Source organism: Scyliorhinus canicula, chromosome 7, assembly GCF_902713615.1.
Source record: "Scyliorhinus canicula chromosome 7, sScyCan1.1, whole genome shotgun sequence".
NCBI classification, from domain to species: domain Eukaryota; kingdom Metazoa; phylum Chordata; class Chondrichthyes; order Carcharhiniformes; family Scyliorhinidae; genus Scyliorhinus; species Scyliorhinus canicula.
The window spans coordinates 104,049,932-104,073,878 of record NC_052152.1 but is presented as its reverse complement, the minus strand read 5'-3'; the positions used below and the strand labels follow the sequence as shown (position 1 = coordinate 104,073,878).

The following is a 23,947-nucleotide window of genomic DNA, read 5'->3' as shown; positions in this document are numbered from 1 at the left end:
TCCCCCTCGAACCCTCTCGCCGCCTCCCCCTCGAACCCTCTCGCCGCCTCCCCCTCGGACCCTTTCGCCGCCTCCCCCTCAAAACCTCTCGCCGCCTCCCCCTCAAACCCTCTCGCCGCCTCCCCCTCGAACCCTCTCGCCGCCTCCCCCTCGAACCCTCTCGCCGCCTCCCCCTCGAACCCTCTCGTCGCCTCCCCCTCGAACCCTCTCGCCGCCTCCCCCTCGAACCCTCTCGCCGTCTCCCCCTCGAACCCTCTCGCCGTCTCCCCCTCGAACCCTCTCGCCGTCTCCCCCTCGAACCCTCTCGCCGCCTCCCCCTCGAACCCTCTCGCCGCCTCCCCCTCGAACCCTCTCGCCGCCTCCCCCTCGAACCCTCTCGCCGTCTCCCCCTCGAACCCTCTCGCCGCCTCCCCCTCGAACCCTCTCGCCGCCTCCCCCTCGAACCCTCTCGCCGCCTCCCCCTCGGACCCTCTCGCCGCCTCCCCCTCGGACCCTCTCTCTGCCTCCCCCTCGGACCCTCTCACCCACTCCTTTCCCTCCAGCCCTCTCGCCGCCACCCCCTTGAACCCTCTTTGTGCTTCGTCCATGAACTATTTGCCGCCTCCTCGGGGGACCCCCCCCTCAAATCCTCTCTGTGCTTTATCCATGAACCGTTTGCCGCCTACCCAACTCACCTAGACATCCAGTTGGCAATGGGTGAAAAGCAGCAAGAGGGAGGGAAGTTGGGAGTTGTTGGGCAGAGGACACGGTGAACGGGTGGATGGGCCGAAGGTGGGACACGGTAAACTGGGGGTATGTAATTCAGGTTTGTGAAGTGCTATCCCTGGAAGAAGCCTGGTGAACCTTGGCTGCACTCTCTCTGGAAATAATATCCTTTGAGGTAATGGGAACCAACTGCACATAGTGCCCCAGGTGCAGGTCTAACCAATATTCTCTACAATTGAAGCAAGACCTCACCGCTCCTGTATTCAAATCCTCCAATGATAAAGGTTAACATTCCATTCGCTTTCCTAATAGCTTGTTACACCTGCATGTTAGCCTTCTGTGACTTGAGGACAAGGACACATTGGTCTCTTTGTACATCTACACTTTCTAATTTCTTACCATTTAGGAAATACTCTGCATATCTGTTCCCTTTACCTAAGTGGATGACCACATTATTCCACATTTTTTTCCATCTGCCATGTTCTTGCCCACTCAATAAATCTGTCCAAATCCTCCTGCCACCCCTTTGCATCTTCCTCACAGCGCACATTCTCGCTGAGCTTTGTATCATCCATACACTTGGAAATATTACATTTGGTCCCACATCCAAATCATTGATATATAATGTGAATAGCTGGGCCCCAAATACTGATCCTTGCGGTACCCCACTAGCCATAGCCTGCCAATGCAATAATGACCGGTTTATTCCTGCTCTGTTTCTGCCTGTTAGCCAATCCAAACTCTATGCCAGTATATTGCCTCCTATCCCAGGTGCTTTTATTTTGCTAATCAACCTCCTGTGGGGGACTTTATCAAAAGCCTTCTAAAAATCCAAATATACTGCATCCCATCAGCTCTCTTTTCTCAAGTTTGTCAGTTGCATCTTCAAAAAAACTCCAAGTTAATCAAGCATGATTTCCCATTCAAAAACCATGCTGATTATGCCCAATCGGATCCTGATTATCCACGTGTCCTTTTACCACATCCTTTATAATAGATTCTAGCATTTTCGTTACTTCTGATGTATGGCTAAAAGGTCTGTAGTTCCCTCTTTTCTCCTTTCCTCGCTTCTTAAATAGTGCGATGACATTTACTACCTTCCAAACTTCAGGAACAATTCCAGGAGCTATAGAATTTGGGAAATGATCACCAATGCATCCACTATCCCTATTGTCACCTCTTTCAATGTTATGGGATGCATTATACCAGATCCCGGGGACTTAGCAATTTTAAGTCCCATTATTTTCTCCAGTAAAACTTTTTTTTAAAATAATTTTTATTGAAAAATTTTGAATTTATACAACAATAACGCACCATAGTAAAATACCAAAAATAACAATAATACTGTATTAACAATCATAAACATTCGCCCCACCTCCATGAACAACACAGCATTATAACAACAACGCAAATTAACACAATATAAAGTTACAGAATAGACACTACAATAAGGAACACCCCCCCCCCCCCAAACCCCGGTTTGCTGCTGCTATTGACCAAGTTACCTATCTTTGAGCCAGGAAGTCCAGAAAAGGCTGCCATCGTTTATAGAACCCTTGTACTGATCCTCTCAGGGCAAATTTGACCCTTTCCAATTTTATAAATCCCGCCATGTCACTGATCCAGGTCTCCACACTTGGGGGCCTTGCATCCTTCCACTGTAGCAGAATCCTTCGTCGGGCTACTAGGGACGCAAAGACCAGGACACCGGCCTCTTTCGCCTCCTGCACTCCCGGCTCTACCGCAACTCCAAAAATCGCGAGTCCCCACCCTGGTTTGACCCTGGATCCAACCACCCTCGACACCGTCCCCGCCACCCCCTTCCAGAATTCTTCCAGTGCTGGGCATGCCCAGAACATATGGGCGTGGTTCGCTGGACTCCCTGAACATCTGGTGCACCTGTCCTCACCCCCAAAGAATCTACTCATCCTAGTCCCGGACATGTGGGCCCGGTGCAGCACCTTAAATTGGATGAGACTAAGCCTCGCACATGAGGAGGAAGAGTTGACTCTCTCCAAGGCATTCGCCTAAGTCCCGTCCTCTATCTGCTCCCCAAGTTCCTCCTCCCATTTAGCCTTCAGCTCCTCCACTGACGACTCCTCCACCTCCTGCATTACCTTATAGATGTCAGACACCTTCCCCTCTCTGACCCACACCCCCGAAAGCACTCTGTCCATCGTCCCCCGCGGTGGCAGCAGAGGGAATCCCTCTACCTGTCGCCTGGCAAACGCCTTTACCTGCAAGTATCTGAACATGTTCCCTTGGGGAAGGCCAAATTTATCTTCCAGTTCCCCCAGGCCCGCAAACCTCCCGCCATTAAACAGGTCCCTCAATTTGCTGATGCCCGCCCTTTGCCACCCCCTAAATCCCTCATCCTTGTTCCCCGGGATGAACCGATGGTTGCCACCCAGTGGAGCCTCCATCGAGCCCCCTGTTTTCCCCCGATGCCGTCTCCACTGTCCCCAGATTCTTAGGGTCGCCGCCACCACCGGGCTCGTGGTAAACCCAGTAAAGCTTTTTAATACTAATTTCCTTCAACTCCACATTCTCCCCAGTCCTTTGGATCTCTATATCTGAGAGATTTCCTGAATATATTTCTCAGTGAAAATATTGGCAAAGTAATCATTTAGATTCTCTGCAATTTCTCCATTCCTTAATATGAATTTCCTGACTCTGCCTGTAATGGACCCACATTTGTCTTAGCCAAGCACTTCCTTTTTACATACTACCGCAGCTTTTATGTCTGCTTTTATGTTCTTTTACTAGATTGCATTCATTTTCTGTTCTCCTTTGTGGTGGAGATTTATGATTGGATGGTATATGGAAGGATGGTGAAGTTAATTATGGGTTGGCTTTTTGAGGAGAGGTGCGATGATGCGGATTTAAAGGAGAGGGGACTTCCCCTTGTTGATGGTGGGAGATTCAGCGATGGTAATGCCATTGAATGTCAAGGGGAGTTGGTTAGTTTTTCTCTTGTTGGAGATGGTCATTGCCTAGCACTTTAGTGGCACAATTGTTGTCCAGTTGTAGCTGCATGCAGGCATGGACTGCTTCAGTGCCTGAAGAGTAGCAGATGGTACTGAACATTGTGCAGTCATCAGGTAATATCCCCACTTCTGACCTTACGATGGAAGGAAGCCCATTGATGAAGCAACTGAAGATGGTTGGGCCTAGGGCACTACCCTGAGGAACTATTGCAGTGATGTCCCGGAACTGAGATGATTGACCTCTCACCACCTTAACCATCTTCTTTTTGTGTTTTATCCCCCTGATTCCCATTGATCCAGTTTTGTTCGGGCTCATTGATATCATACTTGATCACATGCGATAATGTACCGTTACATGACTGAAGAGCATCTCTTTCTCTCCGGTTGTTCTGGGTTTATGAATGATAATTTTCCGTAGAGAGTTAGGATTGTATAATAACTCATAAGGAAGCTGGAGGTAACAAAGGTGAATTTATTTACATATTTACAATTACATGCTTAGCACAGCATCTCACTCTCGGTGCAGTCCTCGCTGGGAGGATAGGTCTGACCAGGCTCTGACTTGGGCCTGCTTTTATCTTCTGCCTTAACGCGCCTCAGGTCATTGGCCTCCAGCCTGTACCCAGGGAGCCCATACTCCACAGGTCCTACAGGGAGATCACTGATTGTTTCCTTATGTCCTCGTGAACGTTTAAAAAAAATAAATTTAGAGTACTCAATTCATTTTTTCCAATTAAGGGGCAATCTAGCATGGCCAATCCACCTACCCCGCACACCTTTTGGGTTGTGGGGGCAAAATCCACGCAAACACGGGAAGAATGTACAAACTCCATGATGGAACCATCAATTCAGCGAACACGTGTAGTTGGATCTGAACAGAGGCTTTAATACACTTACAACAGAGCCAGCCTATTCGTCATTGAACTTCAGATGAACTGGCAGGCTGGCTCTAAGGCACTGATCTTTATACATCGGTCCCAGGAGGAGGAGTCCTGGGTGGAGCCAAGGGAGGAGCCCAGTACAAACTCTCGCGTATTCCCAGAGCGACTCCCCTGGTGGTCGGATAGTGCAACTGCACTTACAATAGTGGATAGTGAACATATATACACGGAGTTATATTGGCAACTATATACAGCATTGATCTTACAATGGGTAGATAACGAACATATATACATGGAGTGATATTGGCAACTATATATAGTGTGAATCACATTCACCACACTCCACACGGACAGTGACCCAGAGCCAGGATCGAACCTGGGCTTCGGTGCCGCGTGGCTGCAATGCTAACCACTGTGTCACTGTGTTGCCCTCGTGGAAGTTTTAACAGATTGGATCGGCATCCACCATCCTTTCAGGCAGTACATTCCAGGTCACCACAAGAAACTTGTTTGGGAGGATGTTAGAATCATAGAGTGGCGGGTGTGAAATGAGCAATTTCTGTAACTGTTCAATCTGTTTGTTCAATTGCAGATTGAGGAGGGGAGCAAGGCCGCGGCGCTGGGCAAGCTTCAAGTCGGAGACGAGATGGTTAGCATCAACGATGTGATCCTCACCGGCTACAGGCAAGAGGCAATCTGTCTTGTGAAAGGCTCGCACAGGACTCTGAAGATAGTGGTGAGAAGGTGAGGCATGAATCAAACCAGAGGGGCGTAAGTGCTCAAACTTGGTCCATTCACCTGGAAAAAAGGTCTCTGTCTTTGGTACAGAGGTAGCAGATCAGTTTAAGAGCAGAACCTTCTGGAACATGCACAGTAAGCCAAGCAGCAACTGTTGCGGGAGGGAATTTGGGTTCAAATAGACTGGGTAATTTGTGGGCCAGTTCTTGCTTCTCAAGTTGTTCTTGTATTTGGAACTGGTGGTTGAGAGTCCTAAATTTCATTGTCAGACAGAAGAAGTATAATTTCAGTCTCTCCTGGACATTGTTGTTGGCCGATCATCTCCTTGTGACATATAGACATCAAGGAAAACCATTATTCATTTTTTAAAAAAATTACTGTACCCAATTCATTTTTTCCAATTAAGGGGCAGTTTAGCGTGGCCAATCCACCTAACCTGCACATCTTTGGGTTGTGGGGGTGAAACCCACGCAAACACGGGAGAATGTGCAAACTCCACACGGACAGTGACCCAGAGCCTGGATCGAACCCGGGACCTCGGCGTTGTGAGGCAGCAATGCTAACCACTGCGCCACCATGCTGCCCCCCTGGAAAACTATTATTCATGATGATGCAGCACAAATATGGATAGACAGGAGACTTTAGAATTGTTTTCCTTTGAGCAGAGATTTAATTGAAGCATTCAAAATCATGAAGGATTTTGATAGAGTAAGTAAGGATAAACTGCTCCCCCTGGGAGCGTGAGTTTCTTAAATTCCATCAACTGTTAGGGTGGGATTTTGAACCCATGTCCCTGGAGAATTAGTCTGGGCCTCTGGCTTACTAGTCCAGTGACATTACCACCACACCTTGATATCCCCCACAGCAGGTTTGGTAAGCAGAGGACACTTTTAAAGTGATTGGCAAAAGAACCAGGGAGAAGATGAGGGGAATTATTTTTTGACACAATGTACTGTCGTGACCGGGAGTATACTGGGTGAATGACTGCTGGAAGCACATTCGAAAATGACTTTCAAAATCGAGTTGTGTGTGTCCGTGAAAATGCAGAACCACGGGGAAAGAGCAGGAACGTGGGGCTGTTTGGTGAGCTGTGATGAACTAGCAGGAACAAAATAGGGTGGGTGACTTCCCGCTGTGTCGTAAGATTCTGTGAAATACAGTTAGCTGTTATAAAATTAACTGTCCAAACACGGGCCCAGATTTTGCAATCAGCAGCGAATGAACAGCGCTGACCACTTTTCACACTTCCACTTTCCCACAGGCTTTGAATTGATCTTCTGGGACTTGCAATGATGAGAAAGGCAAACAGGTTGGCACTCTCTACAAGTGATGCTGGGATCGACGTGAGCAGAGATAGCAATTGCTTTTCTCCTCTGCACTCGAATTAAGGAATTCTTACAGACCCGAAATGCAGAAGAGCAAGCTAAAATATTTAATTCAGTGTCAAATCAGGTACAGAAATCAAAATAAAGAGATGAAAATGTAGACCAGATTATCAGGGAGATGGAAGATTCGGAAAGAAATTGGAATATTATTTACATTTTTCAATGTTATGACACCCTCAGCAGGGTAGCGCAGTGGTTAGCACTACTGCCTCGCGACGCTGATGACCCGGGTTCAATCTGTGCCCCGGTTCACTGTCTGTGTGGAGTTTGCACATTCTCCACGTGTCTGCATGAGTCTCACCCCCACAACCCAAAGATGTACAGGTTGGGTGGATTGGCCGTACTAAATTGCCCCTTAATTGGAAAGAAAAGAATTGGGCACTTTAAATTAAAAGAAAAAGGTGGAAAAAGAAGAACATATAATGGTAAGAATGGAACAGTGGCCTGCAATTCTAACTATTTCCAAAACCCTGTCCCACTCTCCGCCTCAACACATGCAGGACAGACACATGTTGGAAAGGGGGAAAGGTTAAAAAATAACAGGGTTTAAGAGGTATGAGATAGTTCTTTGCTGCTGTGGTAGCAGTCCATATAGCCAGTGATCTTCTAATGGTGTCTTTGGCCAGAACCTGCAGGCTGTAGAATATTCTCATTGCAGCAGATTCTACATCCACTCTGTCTTTCAACTGCTTGTCTGGTTATATTGTGAAGAGACTTCTCAGACTGGGCTTTTGCCAGCCATTCAGACAGAGGATTAAACTGTTAAAGACCTGGTGGGAGAAACTGCTCCCAGCCTTTTAAAACAGTAGAACCTTTCAGGCGTCTGGCTACTACCTGCAGTCTTTTAAACAGGGGTGGCTTCCACAGGTCTGGCTGGAAACCTCTTAAATTACCAGGCAGAAAGAGCTGAGGGAAAGAGCTTGTTTAAAGCTGCTTCTTGCCTGGATCTTTCAAGGAACTGAGGACAAAATGGCCCGCCATTCTTCAAGAAGGTTCTGAATGGCTCCACAAATTGCAAGCGGGACCAGGAGATGTCTCAGAATTTCAGATGCGATGATTGGCTGCTTGCCAAGTCCATCAACCTGACATCACAGGCTGTGCCACAGAGCATAAAGGGAAGATCTGGGCCAGTACATTAGATAAGGGGTGTTTTCAGTTTGACCAGATTGACCAAAGTCTGCAGTTTAAAACGAAACTGCAATGTTGCAGCAACAGGAATTGAAAAGAGAAACACGAAACAAAGATTTGACAAGTTCCTTACATCAATTTTTTAAAAATAGTTAAAATCTGAAGGAATGTAATTCCCAAGTTTGTAAAACGTAGGTTTCAGTGCTAGGATTGCAATTACTAAGTCTTAACAGTCTTAATTTTACTTATGCTAAGGGCAGTATGGTGACGCAGTGATTAGCACTGCTGCCTCATGGCGCTGAGGACCCAGGTTCGATCCCGTCTCTCGGTCACTGTCCGTGTGGGGTTTGCACATTCTCCCCGTGTCTGTGTAGATCTCACCCCCCACAACCCAAAGATGTGCAGGTTAGGTGAATTGGTCACGCTAAATTGCCCCTTAATTGGAAAAATAATTGGGTACTCTAAATTTTTTTTTAAACTTATGCTCGAATGGGCAAGCCCTAACTTGTTTGGTGAGCTAGTGGATATCTATTGGCTAAGTAGCGCAACTTTGTAGGCTTTATATTTTTCATGCCTGTGTCTCTGCTGATGCAACCTTTGTAGGAACCAGGCACCTTGGACATTTAACCGTGCATGTGTGAACATCGGTAGTTGCTCACTGATCTCTTTTGAGAACCATTAACAAGCAAGATTCGGTTCAGTGGCCCAAAATTCACTGTTAACAATGTGCACTATTATTTATGTGTAAATTGGACACCAACCTCTGATGAGCATTTGTACAGTTAAATCTGAAAATCCAGATTTTTGCTGTCTGGGGTGCTCTGCTCCTTTAGAAGCTGTGTGTAAGCAGCCTCTCGCTGACTGTCTTCCCATTCAAATGTACTAAACAGCATTACATTTCATTACTGTCGTTCTAGATACAGATTAACCTCACCACAGAAAGTTAGGACTTGTCCAGTCCTGTGTAAGTAACCCTTTTACAGTGTGATCAGATTGAATTATTGCCAATTAGAGATGGGCAATAAATGCTGGCCTTGCCCATATCCGATAAAAGAAAAAACAAAATATCTTCTCCAGCACTGAAAATGAGCAATTGCAAATATGGGATCTCATTCCTTCAAATATAAATTGTTCTTGTGGGTCTTAAAAAATATAATGCGTTTACTTTTACCTTCAATTCCCATCTTTCTTAGTTCCACATTCCTTCCCCTCTTTTTATTTCACTTTCTGTGCATACTTTTACATTGAATTCACTTCAAATGAACACTTGCTGTGCACTTCATGAATGATTCTAGAGTCTGGTTAAGGAGATGTATGGTTATTTGCCCTGTTCACAAATATCCCAGATCCTCTGCAGGTAATTTCAACACTGGGCAAAACCCAGAGAAAATAGGCCCAATCAAAATGAAAGTCTACGAGGATGTAAACCAGGCGATGATTTGTTTTTAGTCCAGTGATAAAAGTTAAAACCCACCCACCCTGGATTTCTGTAGTTGTCTTTGTTGTGCATTGTATCTATTTCCTTCTGCACAATGAAATTGATTCCCCTCTAAATCGGACAATTTGGGGCGGCACGGTGGCACAGTGGTTAGCACTGCTGCCTCATGGCGCTGAGGACCCGGGTTCAATCTCAGCCCCGGTCACTGTCCGTGTAGAGTTTGCACATTCTCCCTGTGTCTGCATAGGTCTCAGCCCCCAAAACCCTACAGATGTGCAGGTTAGGTGGATTGGCCACGCTGAATTGCCCATTAATTGGAAAATAATTGGATACTCTAAATTTTTTATTTTTAAAAATCAGACAATTTATGCGTGTACATGGATGATTCTCAGATGTATGTTATATGGGTTTCTGAATGCATTAAGCATAAGTGTGCGCAGGAGTGTGTAAGATTTGAAGTTCTTTTGGATGACATATTAAACAGAGGTCCCATCCACCCTCTTAAGATGGACCGTCTCCCTGGGGAGAAGAGGGCGAAGTGATGTTTTGATAGAAGTGTTCAAAATCAAGAGGGGGCTGGACAGAGTAGATAGGTACTGCACAAAAGGCTATTTAATAAGAGTCCATGTTGTTGGAGGTGGTATATTAGCATGTGTAGAGGACTGGCTAACTGATAGAAGTCAGAGAGTTGGGGTGGCAATCTGTAACTAGTGGAATGCCTCAGGGATCCATGCTATGGCCATAATTATTTATAATATATATTAATGAGTTGGGTGAGGGCAGTGAATATAGTATTGCCAAGTTTGTCGATGACACAAAGATAGGTGGGAAGGCAAGTGGTGAAGGTGAATCAAAGAGTCTACAGAGGGATATAGACAGGACAGGTGAGTGAGGAAAACTTGGCAGATGGAAGTTATTATTAGAGAATGTGAAGTTATGCATGTTGGTAGGAAAAAAAAACGAGCTGAATATCATTTGAATGGAGAATGAGGCAGAAAACTGTAGCATCTCGGGATTTGGGGTTCCTCATGCACTAAACACAAGAAACTAGCATGCATGTTCAGCATGGAATTGGGAAGGCAAATGGAATGTCGGCCTTCATTTCAAAGGGATTGGAAATATATCTCTGTTCCTTCACTATCATTGGGTCAAAATCCTGACAGCACTGTGGGTGTACCTACACCTCGTGGATTGCAGCGGTTCAAGAAGGCAGATAGTTCACCACCATCTTCTCAAGGGCAACTAGGGATGGGCAATAAATGCTGGTCAAGCCAGCGACACTCACATCCCTTCAATGAATGTTTTTGAAAAGATGCTAAGAGGTTGTTTCCCTCTGTGGGAGTGTCTAGGACTAGAGGGCATAATCTCATAGTAAGACTTTGATTAGATTGTAACACAAGGTTCTAAACTCATGTGAATGAAGCTCAGGTTAATGTTACATATCCTCAGAATTTAACTCTCTCAGCCCCATTATCAGTGATGTTAGTGATTTGGGCTGTAATGAAGCTCTTTGGAGTATCCTCAGTATGAGAAAGTGGCAGCAAAGAGCAGGTCATGTGCCCTGCACACACATTGACATCAAGCGCCTCCCAGGTTCATGCTTTTGCTGCCAAATCACGGAGCAGTGTTACTTCTATTTTTCAGCTTCTGGCAAGCAAAGCAAGTGAATTGTGAAGATCAATGGTTTTCTTAAAAGTAGGAGACAGCCAGAGACTCAAATTGATCTATTGGGACAGGGTCTCACAACATAATCTGCTGGAGAGAGCTACACAGGAGAGTCATGGGAAGGACAAAGCCGTGCTAGTGTTAGCTTTGTACAGAGCTCCAGGGCCTCTGGTAAACAGCCTACAAAGAAGAAACTTAACTCAGGAACAAAGCAGTATAAAGATGATTTCTTGAGGTATGGTTTTGTCAATTGTGCCAATAAGGAGACAAAGCCCATGTGTATTATATGCAGGGTAGTATCGGCAATAAGAGAAGTTTCAGACTTTGAGAGAGAAGTATTGGATGAAAAGTTCCTTTTGAGATTGAGACCCCAGACTCCGTTATTAACATACAGCCTATTCCAGATTATTATTTTTTCTAATTGAGGGGCAATTTAGCATGGGAAATCCACCTACCTTGCACATATTCGGGTTGTGGGGGTGAGACCCATGTAGACACAGGCAGAATGTGCAAACTCCACATGGACAGTGACCTGGGCCGGGATCGAACCCAAGTCTTCAGCGCCATGAGGCAGCAGTGTTAATCGCTGCGCCACCATGGCACCCAGCTGACTCCAAATTTAAAGAATACGCTGCTGTAGCTGACCTGTGATCCCACATTAAAAACATGCCAAAAGCCCATGAAACTGTCAGCATCCTGGTGCAGCACGTCCTAGGAGTATCCAGTGTTAAGTAAAACAAGCATCTTGTTGCTAATTCCCTTCACGACGACCTACATGTGCGAGGTTGACTTTTCCTTTTTCATAAAGATGAAGACAGCACAAAGGAACTGGCTGAAGTCTGCATCTGATATGTACATTGCCCTGTCATAGAATTTACAGTGCAGAAGGAGGCCATTCAGCCCATCGAGTCTGCACAGGCTCCTGGAAAGAGCACCCTACCCAAGGTTAACACCTCCACCCTAGCCCCATAACCCAGTAACCCCACCCAACACTAAGGGCAATTTTGGACACTAAGGGCAATTTATCATGTCTAATCCACCTAACTTTCACATCTTTGGACTGTGGGAGGAAACTGGAGCACCCGGAGGAAACCCACGCACACACGGGGAGGATGTGCAGACTCCGCACAGACAGTGACCCAAGCCGGAATCGAACCTGGGGCCCTGGAGCTGTGAAGCGATTGTGCTGTCCGCAATGCTACCGTGCTGCCCTCTGCTCCTTTGAACTAGATTCAAGTGAGATGGTGAGGACCAAACAGGCTCCCCTTTCGCACTGACGGTAAACGAACATGGTGTCGGCCGTGAAGATTAGCCAGTGTGGGTCGTGAAGGGTGGTCAGTGTAGGTCATGAAGGTCGGCCGGTTGGCAAAAGTGTGTCCTGGGAACAAAGTTTGAAAATCCATGGTCGAAGGGTTGATATCAGAGTGCAGTATTGAGGGATTGCTGCATTGTTTTAGGTGCCGGCTTTCAGATTAAACTAGTTTAAACCGGAGTCACGTCTCCTCTCTTATAGATGTATAAGATCGCATAATACTATTTCAAAGAGCAAGTGAGTACTCCTGGTTTGAGGGGCAGTATTTGTCACTCCATCAACATCACAAGCAAATTAACTGGCTATTATCAATTACATTGCAATTTGTGGGGGTTTCCTGAGCACAAATTGGCTGCCTCATTACCAACATTGCAGTGGTGACCACACTTCAAAAGTACTTAATTGGCTGTAAAGTACATTGGGACAACCTTCAGTCAGGATAGGCGCTATATAAATGCACATTCTTTTTATCTGATACAGCATAGAGACTGCTGCAGTTTGTTGGTCAGTAGTAGCAGTGGTATTCAGGTTCACTGCCAGTAATACGAACCTGATGTGTTCAGGGTATTGATTTCATGTCTTTTCTTCCATGTGAACCTTTTGTGAAAGGTTTTGCTTTGGACTGTGCTTCCTAGTAAATCATTCATGGGCAGTCAGCTCAACCGCTGTTGTTTACGTGGAATAGATCTTCATTGAGACTGTCGCTATTTTATTATTTGTTGGGGTAGTTCAGAAAGTCAGGGACAGTTCCCAACTTGGGTTTCACATGATGAGTCACCCGATGCTGCTGTTTGGAAACTGCAGTTCAGATGTGCAGCAATGACCTAACATTAGGTGCCTGCATCATCTTGACTTGGACAGATATCGTCATTCCTCCTTCGTCACTGGATCAAAATCCTGGAACTCCCGACCGAAGAGTGCTGAGGGTGCACCTTCACACGGACTACAGTTCGTGTACAGAGACAATTACTGAGTCAGCATACTAAAGAACATCTAGTTCAAGACTAGTTAATTTTATTATAGTATAATAAACTGTGGGTAGGAAACTAACGCTATAAAACTGGAACTAATACAAACACGACTGACCACGATGGTTTCTCCTCAAGACTCCCCCCAGGCTACAGTGTCACATGCTACTACTTGTCTGACACTACTGGTCGGAGGCTATACATATTTACACATACACTTAATGCATATCACTACATCCTGGTTCCTTGAGATTTTGAAGAAAACATATAATTCAGTAAATATTACATGTGATATGTGTAACAATGTATTTTACATCATCTACCGTTATATTGTCCATTCACAAATCCAACCATTCCGGTTTGTTTCTGTTTCTCGTTAATCGTCTCAACTTTGGTGAATCTGTGTGATAGTTCTGAACTTCTGTGGGTGCAGCTAGTATGATTGAATCATTGTTCTGAAAATCATTCTGTCCATTGACTTTTAACTCATTCACTGCACTACTTGTGTCAGTTTCGATGAATGGAAACTTTCATATACACCCCCGCCTTGCTGTTCAGAAGCAGGTTGTTTGACTTTTAGGAGTGCTCGTCTATTCCTCCTTCAAACCAGTCCTTGCTCAGTTATCACAGTATAGGACCTTGGACCTGTTTTCTGCAATACCGTAGCACGTTTTGACCAGCCATCAGGATCCTCCACTCTCACCATCTCATTTGGTTTCAAAGGTTTCAGACTCCTGGTAGACTTGTCATAATAGTCCTTTTGTTTCTTCTTTTGAGATTCCATTTGATCTCTTATCTTCTCATTCAGCCTTTGCTTGGTATGGATGGCAGATTTGTTCGTAGTTTCCGATTCATCAACATTGCTGCTGGCGATAAACCACAACTTAATGGAGATGTTTGATAGCTTAGCAGTACTAAATATGGATCATTTTTACTGTCCATAGCCTTCGTCAGTAACTGCTTGACTATCTGAACCCCTTTTTCTGCTTTGCCATTTGATTGTGGGTATAATGGTCTTGACGTTACATGCTTAAAATCAGCATTTTCACGCCATTCTTTACTGTTAAAGCATGGTCCATTTTCACTCATTATTAACTCAGGTATTCCATGTCTTGCAAATGTTGCTTTTGTATGCATGATTACACAATTTGCTGATGAGCTAGATAATTGTGCTATCTCTGGATAATGTGAGTAACAATCTACCACTACTAAATATTCTTTACCATTAAGGTAGAATAAGACTATCCCAATCTTTTGCCGAGGAACTGACACTATTCCACCTATTTTAATCGGTTCCTTTGCTTGTCAATTATGTTGACAAGTGGTACACTTATCCACCATTTTCTGTATGTCTCTGTTTTTCCCAGCCAATATACAGTATCTCACTCTCTTCACTTGCATTTCTCGATTCCAAGGTGATCGTCAGGAATCCTTTATAGCAACTCCCTGCGCAGAGAATGTGGAATTACGATCCTCTCTTGCCTTAGTAACAAATCATTTCTTACACTTAGCTCTGATTGTATGTGACGATATTTACAACATGAACCTTTCAGCCATCCATTGTTGAGATTGTGTATCACCATTTGTAATACTTCATCCTTCTCTATTTCTTCAACAATCAGTTTTGACTTTGCATCCAACACTGGTAGTGTTTCCGTAATCATATCTACATGAACCTGCACATCCTCTCCAGTAGAACTGTCATCTTGTGCTGTTGTAGCTCTAGACAACGCATCTGCTACCACAATATGTTTGCCAGGTGTATAGATTAATTCCAAATCATATCTCTGAAGTTTCATCATCAGACGTTGAATACGAGGAGACATCTCATTGAGATTCTTCTTGATTATTGCAACCAGTGGTCTATGATCTGTCTTCAACAATGAACATAGGTAGACCATACATGTAGCTATGAAATTTCTCCAAACCATTCACTAGCCCTGACCACTCTTTTTTTAATTTGTGCATAACAACATTCAGATTCTGATATAGATCTTGAAGCATATGCTACTGGTTTCCAGTCACTACCATTTTCCTGCTGCAGCAATACTGCATCTCACCCATCATTCGATGCATCTGTTGAAATCTTGGTATATTTTGTTGGATCAAAAAACGTTAACACTGGCGTGGTCATCAGAGCTTTCTTTAGTGTTATCCATTCATATTCACGCTGTCAGTCAAAATGAAGTTGTTCACTTCCTTTCGAATATCTCTAAGACATGCAGTCTTTGCTGAGAGATTTGGTATGAACTTTCCAATGAAGTTGCTCATGCCCAGTCCTCCCTTTTTATCTGTAGGTCGAGGCATATGTATGATGGCTTGTATCTTCATGGCATCAGGTTGTATTCCTTGAACAAAGAATCTGCCTCCTTGGGAACGTTATTTCCTTTACATTAAACTGATATTTGACCTTATTGAATCGTAGCCCATTTCTTCTGATATTTTGTCATACCATAATTAGCCTGTGATTGTGTTCCCCTTGGGTGGAACCCCGAATTATGATGTCATTGCCGTATACTCGAACACCCTGAATGCCTTTAACAATATGTTCCATCGCTCTGTAGAATATTTCCAATGCTGAGATTATGCCAAAGAGCATACGGAGAAAGCAACAGCTGACAGAGTATTGAATGTACAATACTTGCTACATTCTTCACCTAGCTTGAGTTGCCAGAATCCTTGCAAAGCATCAAGGGGGCATTACCTTAGAATGAGGCTGGTTACAGGAGGTGACAAGAAACATTTCTTCACACAGAAGGTAGTTTAAGTCCAGCTACTGAAACTCGGGACTGAACCAGGGACCTTTTCAGAGCTTTCGGCCTAACGCTGTCCCAATCAAGTTACTTCAGCACCACGTCCTCACTCGCCAAAGTGAGTGTATTCTTCAGCAGACTTCAGAGATCAATTAGTCTGGCAATCAAGAGGAGTAAGTGCGCCGAGCAAATTGAAAGAGTATGGAGCAATAGTCCTGCCCACTGTGCTCTGTGCAAATGAGATTTGCACTGTGTACCAGCCGCATGCCAAGAATCCCAGCTGCTTGCACTCGAACTGCTTTTGGATGTTTCTGTAGATCAGATGGTAGGACTTTGATATCAGTTTTTGAGTTCTGGAAGACGCTCACCCAGGACCACTGAGCCAGGTACAACCAAATGAAAAACAGAGTCACTTCCTTCCAAACCCAGCTCATATCAGAGGCAGAGAGGGAATGCAAGGAGAGAAACTGCTGAGTCAGTAATTCATCCAAAACCCAATCATTCACGATATCCTGTCCAATTTACAGCAGGACCATCCGGGCATTGATCACCATTAGCAGCATCTACATACCCACCAGAACCCGGCCAAACATCCCAGATGGTGAATACGGTCATCTTCACCTTGAAGGAGAAACGAGAGTGTGAAAAGATGGAATATTCTCCCTCAAAACGTCTTTCTGGCTGAGGGACGGAGAAGAGAACTTTCAAACTAGTGTGTTTCTTATATTTGTTAACCAAAGGTATGAAGGTATGAGGTAACAAAATCTGACCACACCTGTTGTGGGAGGAGAAGGGGTGAGATGTTGGGGTAGTAGCAGGGGAGAGGAGGAGGGTTGGGACCTGGTGGGTAAACAGAGACTGGGGGTGGCAGATTGAACTGGTTGATGAGGATTTGGAATCAGCAGAAGGGCTCCTAGAGCCTGAGCACAATCAAAGAACAACTGGGATCGATTCATCAAAGTGTTGTTATTTATTAATCAAAGCCAACAATTCACTAAAATGTAGCCTTAGTTCTACAAATGTATTTATTGATTCAGTGACTGATTTAAGGGCTGCCCGTTTTAAAATGGATGCCTTTAAGCGGTGGAGTGTTAACTTCACTTCCAGCTGTTTCTCCTCCAATCTTTGAACCAGTTTTCATCTTGTTTGTGCTTCTCTAAATAAAAATTTAAAAGACATTTATAAAAATCCTGGCAGCAAACGTCCTGGATACCTCTGTATATCTTCAGTATGTGTAACCACGCTCTCTCTCACCCCCTTGTGGGTGGAAATTGCATTGTCTATGACACCGTCCAAATACTGATCCATCTACCTGTCTATTCTACAGTTCTGCCTGTGACAAGATGAATCGTTGTCACCATTGTGGTTGAACTGTAATTACCTCATGGTATTAACGGTCATGTAGTTCAAATAGAGCAGTCATTATCAGTGGACAACCCAGGGTGGATATTCAAAACCTGGCTGCCAGCTACTGCACTCTGCCACCCTGGGCCCCTCTGTGCCCCTCAGCTCCCAGGTCTGCCTGTGCCCCTCGCACCTCCTGGGTCCGTCTGTGCCCCGCTCTGCTCCCGGGTCTATCTGTGCCCCTCTGCTCCCGGGTCTGTCTGTGCCCCTCTGCTCCCGGGTCTATCTGTGCCCCTCTGCTCCCGGGTCTGTCTGTGTCCACCCCCCCCTCTGCTCCCGGGCCTGTGTGCCCCGCAGCTCCCAGGTCTGTCTGTGCCCCACGCAGCTCCCGGGTCTGTCTTTGCCCCTCTGCTCCCGGGTCTGTCTGTGCCCCTCTGCTCCCGGGTCTGTCTGTGCCCCTCTGCTCCCGGGTCTGTCTGTGCCCCTCAGCTCCCGGGTCTGTCAGTGCCCCTCTGCTCCCGGGTCTGTCTGTGCCCCCCCTCTGCTCCCGGGTCTGTCTGTGCCCCCCCTCTTCTCCCGGGTCTGTCTGTGCACCTCAGCACCCGGGTCTGTCAGTGCCCCTCTGTTCCCGGGTCTGTCTGTGCCCCCCCTCTGCTCCCGGGTCTGTCTGTGCCCCTCTGCTCCCGGGTCTGTCTGTGCCCCCCCTCTGCTCCCGGGTCTGTCTGTGCTACCCGTCTGCTCCCGGGTCTGTCTGTGCTCCACGCAGCTCCCGGGTCTGTCTGTGCCACCCGTCTGCTCCCGGGTCTGTCTGTGCCCCCCCCCCTCTGCTCCCGGGTCTGTCTGTGCCCCTCTACTCCCGGGTCTGTCTGTGCCCCCCCTCTGCTCCCGAGTCTGTCTGTGCCCCTCAGCTCCCGGGTCTGTCTGTGCCCCACGCAGCTCCCGGGTCTGTCTGTGCCCCCCCCCCCCCCCGCTCCCGGGTCTGTCTGTACCCCACGCAGCTCCCGTGTCTGACTATGCCCCCCGCAGCTCCCGGGTCTGTCTGTGCCCCCCCCTCTGCTCCCGGGTCTGTCTGTGCCCCCACCCTCTGCTCCCGGGTCTGTCTGTGCCCCTCAGCTCCCGGGTCTGTCTGTGCCCCTCTGCTCCCGGGTCTGTCTGTGCCCCTCTGCTCCCGGGTCTGTCTGTGCCCCTCTGCTCCCGGGTCTGACTGTGCCCCCCGCAGCTCCCGGGTCTGTCTGTGCCCCGCAGCTCCCGGGTCTGTCTGTGCCCCTCTGCTCCCAGGTCTGTCTGTGCCCCTCTGCTCCCGGGTCTGTCTGTGCCCCTCTGCTCCCGGGTCTGTCTGTGCCCCTCTGCTCCCGGGTCTGTCTGTGCCCCTCTGCTCCCGGGTCTGTCTGTGCCCCTCTGCTCCCGGGTCTGTCTGTGCCCCTCTGCCCCCGGGTCTGTCTGCGCCCCACGCTGCTCCCGGGTCTGTGTGCCCCACGCAGCTCCCGGGTCTGTATGCCCCCCCCCCCCCCCCCCCCCCCGCTCCCGAGTCTGTCTGTACCCCACGCAGCTCCCGGGTCTGTCTGTGCCCCTCTTCTCCCGGGTCTGTCTGTGCCCCTCTGCTCCCGGGTCTGTCTGTGCCCCTCTGCTCCCGGGTCTGTCTGTGCCCCTCTGCTCCCGGGTCTGTCTGTGCCCCTCTGCTCCCGGGTCTGTCTGTGCCCCTCTGCCCCCGGGTCTGTCTGCGCCCCTCAGCTCCCGGGTCTGTCAGTGCCCCTCTGCTCCCGGGTCTGTCTGTGCCCCCCCTCTGCTCCCGGGTCTGTCTGTGCCCCCCCTCTTCTCCCGGGTCTGTCTGTGCACCTCAGCACCCGGGTCTGTCAGTGCCCCTCTGTTCCCGGGTCTGTCTGTGCCCCCCCTCTGCTCCCGGGTCTGTCTGTGCCCCTCTGCTCCCGGGTCTGTCTGTGCCCCCCCTCTGCTCCCGGGTCTGTCTGTGCTACCCGTCTGCTCCCGGGTCTGTCTGTGCTCCACGCAGCTCCCGGGTCTGTCTGTGCCACCCGTCTGCTCCCGGGTCTGTCTGTGCCCCCCCCCCTCTGCTCCCGGGTCTGTCTGTGCCCCTCTACTCCCGGGTCTGTCTGTGCCCCCCCTCTGCTCCCGAGTCTGTCTGTGCCCCTCAGCTCCCGGGTCTGTCTGTGCCCCACGCAGCTCCCGAGTCTGTCTGTGCCCCCCCCCCCCCCCGCTCCCGGGTCTGTCTGTACCCCACGCAGCTCCCGTGTCTGACTATGCCCCCCGCAGCTCCCGGGTCTGTCTGTGCCCCCCCCTCTGCTCCCGGGTCTGTCTGTGCCCCCACCCTCTGCTCCCGGGTCTGTCTGTGCCCCTCAGCTCCCGGGTCTGTCTGTGCCCCTCTGCTCCCGGGTCTGTCTGTGCCCCTCTGCTCCCGGGTCTGTCTGTGCCCCTCTGCTCCCGGGTCTGACTGTGCCCCCCGCAGCTCCCGGGTCTGTCTGTGCCCCGCAGCTCCCGGGTCTGTCTGTGCCCCTCTGCTCCCGGGTCTGTCTGTGCCCCTCTGCTCCCGGGTCTGTCTGTGCCCCTCTGCTCCCGGGTCTGTCTGTGCCCCTCTGCTCCCGGGTCTGTCTGTGCCCCTCTGCTCCCGGGTCTGTCTGTGCCCCTCTGCTCCCGGGTCTGTCTGTGCCCCTCTGCCCCCGGGTCTGTCTGCGCCCCACGCTGCTCCCGGGTCTGTGTGCCCCACGCAGCTCCCGGGTCTGTATGGCCCCCCCCCCCCCCCCCGCTCCCGAGTCTGTCTGTACCCCACGCAGCTCCCGGGTCTGTCTGTGCCCCTCTTCTCCCGGGTCTGTCTGTGCCCTTCTGCTCCCGGGTCTGTCTGTGCCCCTCTGCTCCCGGGTCTGTCTGTGCCCCTCTGCTCCCGGGTCTGTCTGTGCCCCTCTGCTCCCGGGTCTGTCTGTGCCCCTCTGCCCCCGGGTCTGTCTGCGCCCCACGCTGCTCCCGGGTCTGTGTGCCCCACGCAGCTCCCGGGTCTGTATGCCCCCCCCCCCCCCCGCTCCCGAGTCTGTCTGTACCCCACGCAGCTCCCGGGTCTGTCTGTGCCCCTCTTCTCCCGGGTCTGTCTGTGCCCCTCTGCTCCCGGGTCTGTCTGTGCCCCTCTGCTCCCGGGTCTGTCTGCGCCCCACGCTGCTCCCAGGTCTGTGTGCCCCACGCAGCTCCCGGGTCTGTATGTCCCCCCCCCCCCCCCCCCCCCCCCCCCCCCCCCGCTCCCGAGTCTGTCTGTACCCCACGCAGCTCCCGGGTCTGTCTGTGCCCCTCTTCTCCCGGGTCTGTCTGTGCCCCTCTGCTCCCGGGTCTGTCTGTGCCCCCCCTCTGCTCCCGGGTCTGTCCGTGCCCTCCCTCAGCTCCCGGGTCTGTCCGTGCCCTCCCTCTGCTCCCGTGTCTGTCTGTGCCCACCGCAGCTCCCGGGTCTGACTGTGCCCACCGCAGCTCCCGGGTCTGTCTGTGCCCCTCTGCTCCCGGGACTGTCTGTGCCCCGCAGCTCCCGGGTCTGTGTGCCCCTCTGCTCCCGAGTCTGTCTGTGTCCCCCCCTCTGCTCCCGGGTCGGTCTGTGTCCCCCCCTCTGCTTCCGGGTCTGTCTGTGCCCCTCTGCTCCCGGGTCTGTCTGTGCCCCTCTGCTCCCGGGACTGTCTGTGCCCCGCAGCTCCCGGGTCTGTGTGCCCCTCTGCTCCCGAGTCTGTCTGTGTCCCCCCCTCTGCTCCCGGGTCTGTCTGTGTCCCCCCCTCTGCTTCCGGGTCTGTCTGTGCCCCTCTGCTCCCGGGTCTGTCTGTGCCCCTCTGCTCCCGGGTCTGTCTGTGTCCCCCCCTCTGCTCCCGGGTCTGTCTGTGCCCCTCTGCTCCCGGGTCTGCCTGTGCCCCTCTGCTCCCGGGTCTGTCTGTGCCCCTCTGCTCCCGGGTCTGTCTGTGCCCCTCTGCTCCCGGGTCTGTCTGTGCCCCTCTGCTCCCGGGTCTGTCTGTGCCCCTCTGCTTCCGGGTCTGTCTTTGCCCCTCTGCTCCCGGGTCTGCCTGTGCCCCTCTGCTCCCGGGACTGTCTGTGCCCCGCAGCTCCCGGGACTGTCTGTGCCCCTCAGCTCCCGGGTCTGTCTGTGCCCCTCAGCTCCCGGGACTGTCTGTGCCCCTCAGCTCCCGGGTCTGTCTGGGCCCCTCAGCTCCCGGGTCTGTCTTTGCCCCTCTGCTCCCGGGTCTGTCTTTGCCCCTCTGCTCCCGGGTCTGTCTTTGCCCCTCTGCTCCCGGGTCTGTCTTTGCGCCCCCCCCCCCCCGGTCTGTCTGTGCCCCTCTGCTCCCGTGTCTGTCTGTACCCCACCCGCATCTGTCTGTGCCTCCCGCAGCTCCCGGGTCTGGGTGCTGCACTCCCGGATGTGCGGGTGTGAAAATTGATCTCCCACTACCTCCTCTCGGCAATGTAATGGATCACATGACATTATTTAAGGAAATAGGCAACAAAAGGCTTTTTCCCCAGTATCCTGGCCAATACTTATTTTGTCCCCAAAATAAAATAGATTATCTGGTCATTATCACATTGCGGTTTGTGGAACCTATATGTGTAAATTTTCTGCTGCAGTTGCTAATTGTTACAGTTGACTACATTTGGTAAAATGTTTCATTGGCTGTAAACACATTGGGAGGTCCTGTCACTCTCAAAGGGAGATGGGTAAAGACCACGTTCTGAGCTCTCTCTCTGGGTGGGTGAGGAATCGTGTCTCATGACCTTCACTGGGAAAAATGACTGAGGTAATTGAACTGAGGATTTATCCTTGAATACTTAACATTCCTTTGCTGCACAGGACAAAACAAAGTCAATTCAAGGTTGTAAAAGCCAATCCAGAATTTGAGAAAAGTTCTCTTGATAACAGTCCTCCATAGGGACATGTTGGGCAGGGGGGGGTGAATTTGCAGGGGGGAATTTTACCTTCCATACTCCCCCCACACTCCCAGACTCCCCCCACACTCCCATACTCCTCCACAGTCTCATACTGTCCCCACACTCCCATACTCCCCTTACACTCCCATACTCCCCTTACACTCCCATACTCCCCTTACACTCTCATACGCGCCCCCCACACTCCTATTCTCCTCCCATACTCCTCCCACACTCACATCCTCCCCCACACTCCCATACTCCCCTTACACTCCCATACTCCCCTTACACTCCCATACTCCCCTTACACTCCCATACTCCCCTTACACTCCCATACTCCCCTTACACTCCCATACTCCCCTTACACTCTCATACGCCCCCCCCCCACACTCCTATTCTCCTCCCATACTCCTCCCACACTCACATCCTCCCCCACACTCCCATACTCCCCTTACACTCCCATACTCCCCTTCCACTCCCATACTCCCCTTCCACTCCCATACTCCCCTTACACTCCCATACTCCCCTTACACTCCCATACTCCCCTTACACTCCCATACTCCCCTTACACTCCCATACTCCCCTTACACTCCCATACTCCCCTTACACTCCCATACTCCCCTTACACTCCCATACTCCCCTTACACTCCCATACTCCCCTTACACTCTCATACGCCCCCCCCCCCACACTCCTATTCTCCTCCCATACTCCTCCCACACTCACATCCTCCCCCACACTCCCATACTCCCCTTACACTCCCATACTCCCCTTACACTCCCATACTCCCCTTACACTCCCATACTCCCCTTACACTCCCATACTCCCCTTGCACTCCCATACTCCCCTTACACTCCCATACTCCCCTTACACTCCCATACTCCCCTTACACTCCCATACTCCCCTTACACTCCCATACTCCCCTTACACTCCCATACTCCCCTTACACTCTCATTAACTTCATCGAATTTACAGTGCAGAAGGAGGCCATTCAGCCCATCGAGTCTGCACCGGCTCTTTGAAAGAGCACCCTACCCAAACCCATACCTCCACCCTATCCCCATAACCCAGTAACCCCACCTTACATCAAGGGCAATTTGGACACTGAGGGCAATTTATCATGGCCAATCCACCTAACCTGCACATCTTTGGACTGTGGGAGGAAACCTGAGCACCCGGAGGAAACCCACGCACACACGGGGAGAACGTGCAGACTCCACACAGACAGTGACCTAAGCCGGGATTCAAACCTCGGACCCTGGAGCTGTGAAGCATTTGTACAAACCACCATGCTACCGTGCTGCCCTAATACCACCCTCCCCCCCTCACCCCACACTCCCATTCTCCTCCCATACTCCTCCTACACTCACATCATCACTCCACACTCCCATACTGTCCCCACACTCCCATACTTCCCTTGCACTCCCATACACCCCATATTCCGCACACACACCTAATCCTCTCACCCGTGCTCCCATTCCTCACACCCACAATCTCAATTGTCACCCTCACACTCCCAATACGCAACGCCACACTCCCAATTCCTCTCCCAGTGTGTGTGGGGCAGTGTGATTGTGTGTGTGTTTGGGGGCCAGTGTGATTGTGTGTGGGGGGCAGTATGATTGTGTGTGTGTGTGTTGGGGGGGGGGGGGGCAGTGTGATTGTGTGTGTGTGGGGCAGTGTGATTGTGTGTGTGTGTGGGGCAGTGTGATTGTGTGTTTGTGTGGGGGAGTGTGATTGTGTGTGTGCGGGGGC

The 23,947-nt window shown here is 50.0% G+C and overlaps 1 protein-coding gene across 2 annotated transcripts in view; it reads left to right on the top strand.

Annotated features, from left to right (window-relative positions):
- Positions 1 to 23,947, top strand: part of shroom2a (shroom family member 2a) — a 334,620-nt gene that overhangs the window by 156,321 nt on the left and 154,352 nt on the right. For both annotated transcript variants that reach the window (XM_038802577.1, XM_038802578.1), the window contains exon 2: positions 5,166 to 5,317. In XM_038802577.1, coding sequence (XP_038658505.1) covers positions 5,166 to 5,317 — 152 coding nt within the window. The remainder of the gene's footprint in view (positions 1 to 5,165; positions 5,318 to 23,947) is intronic.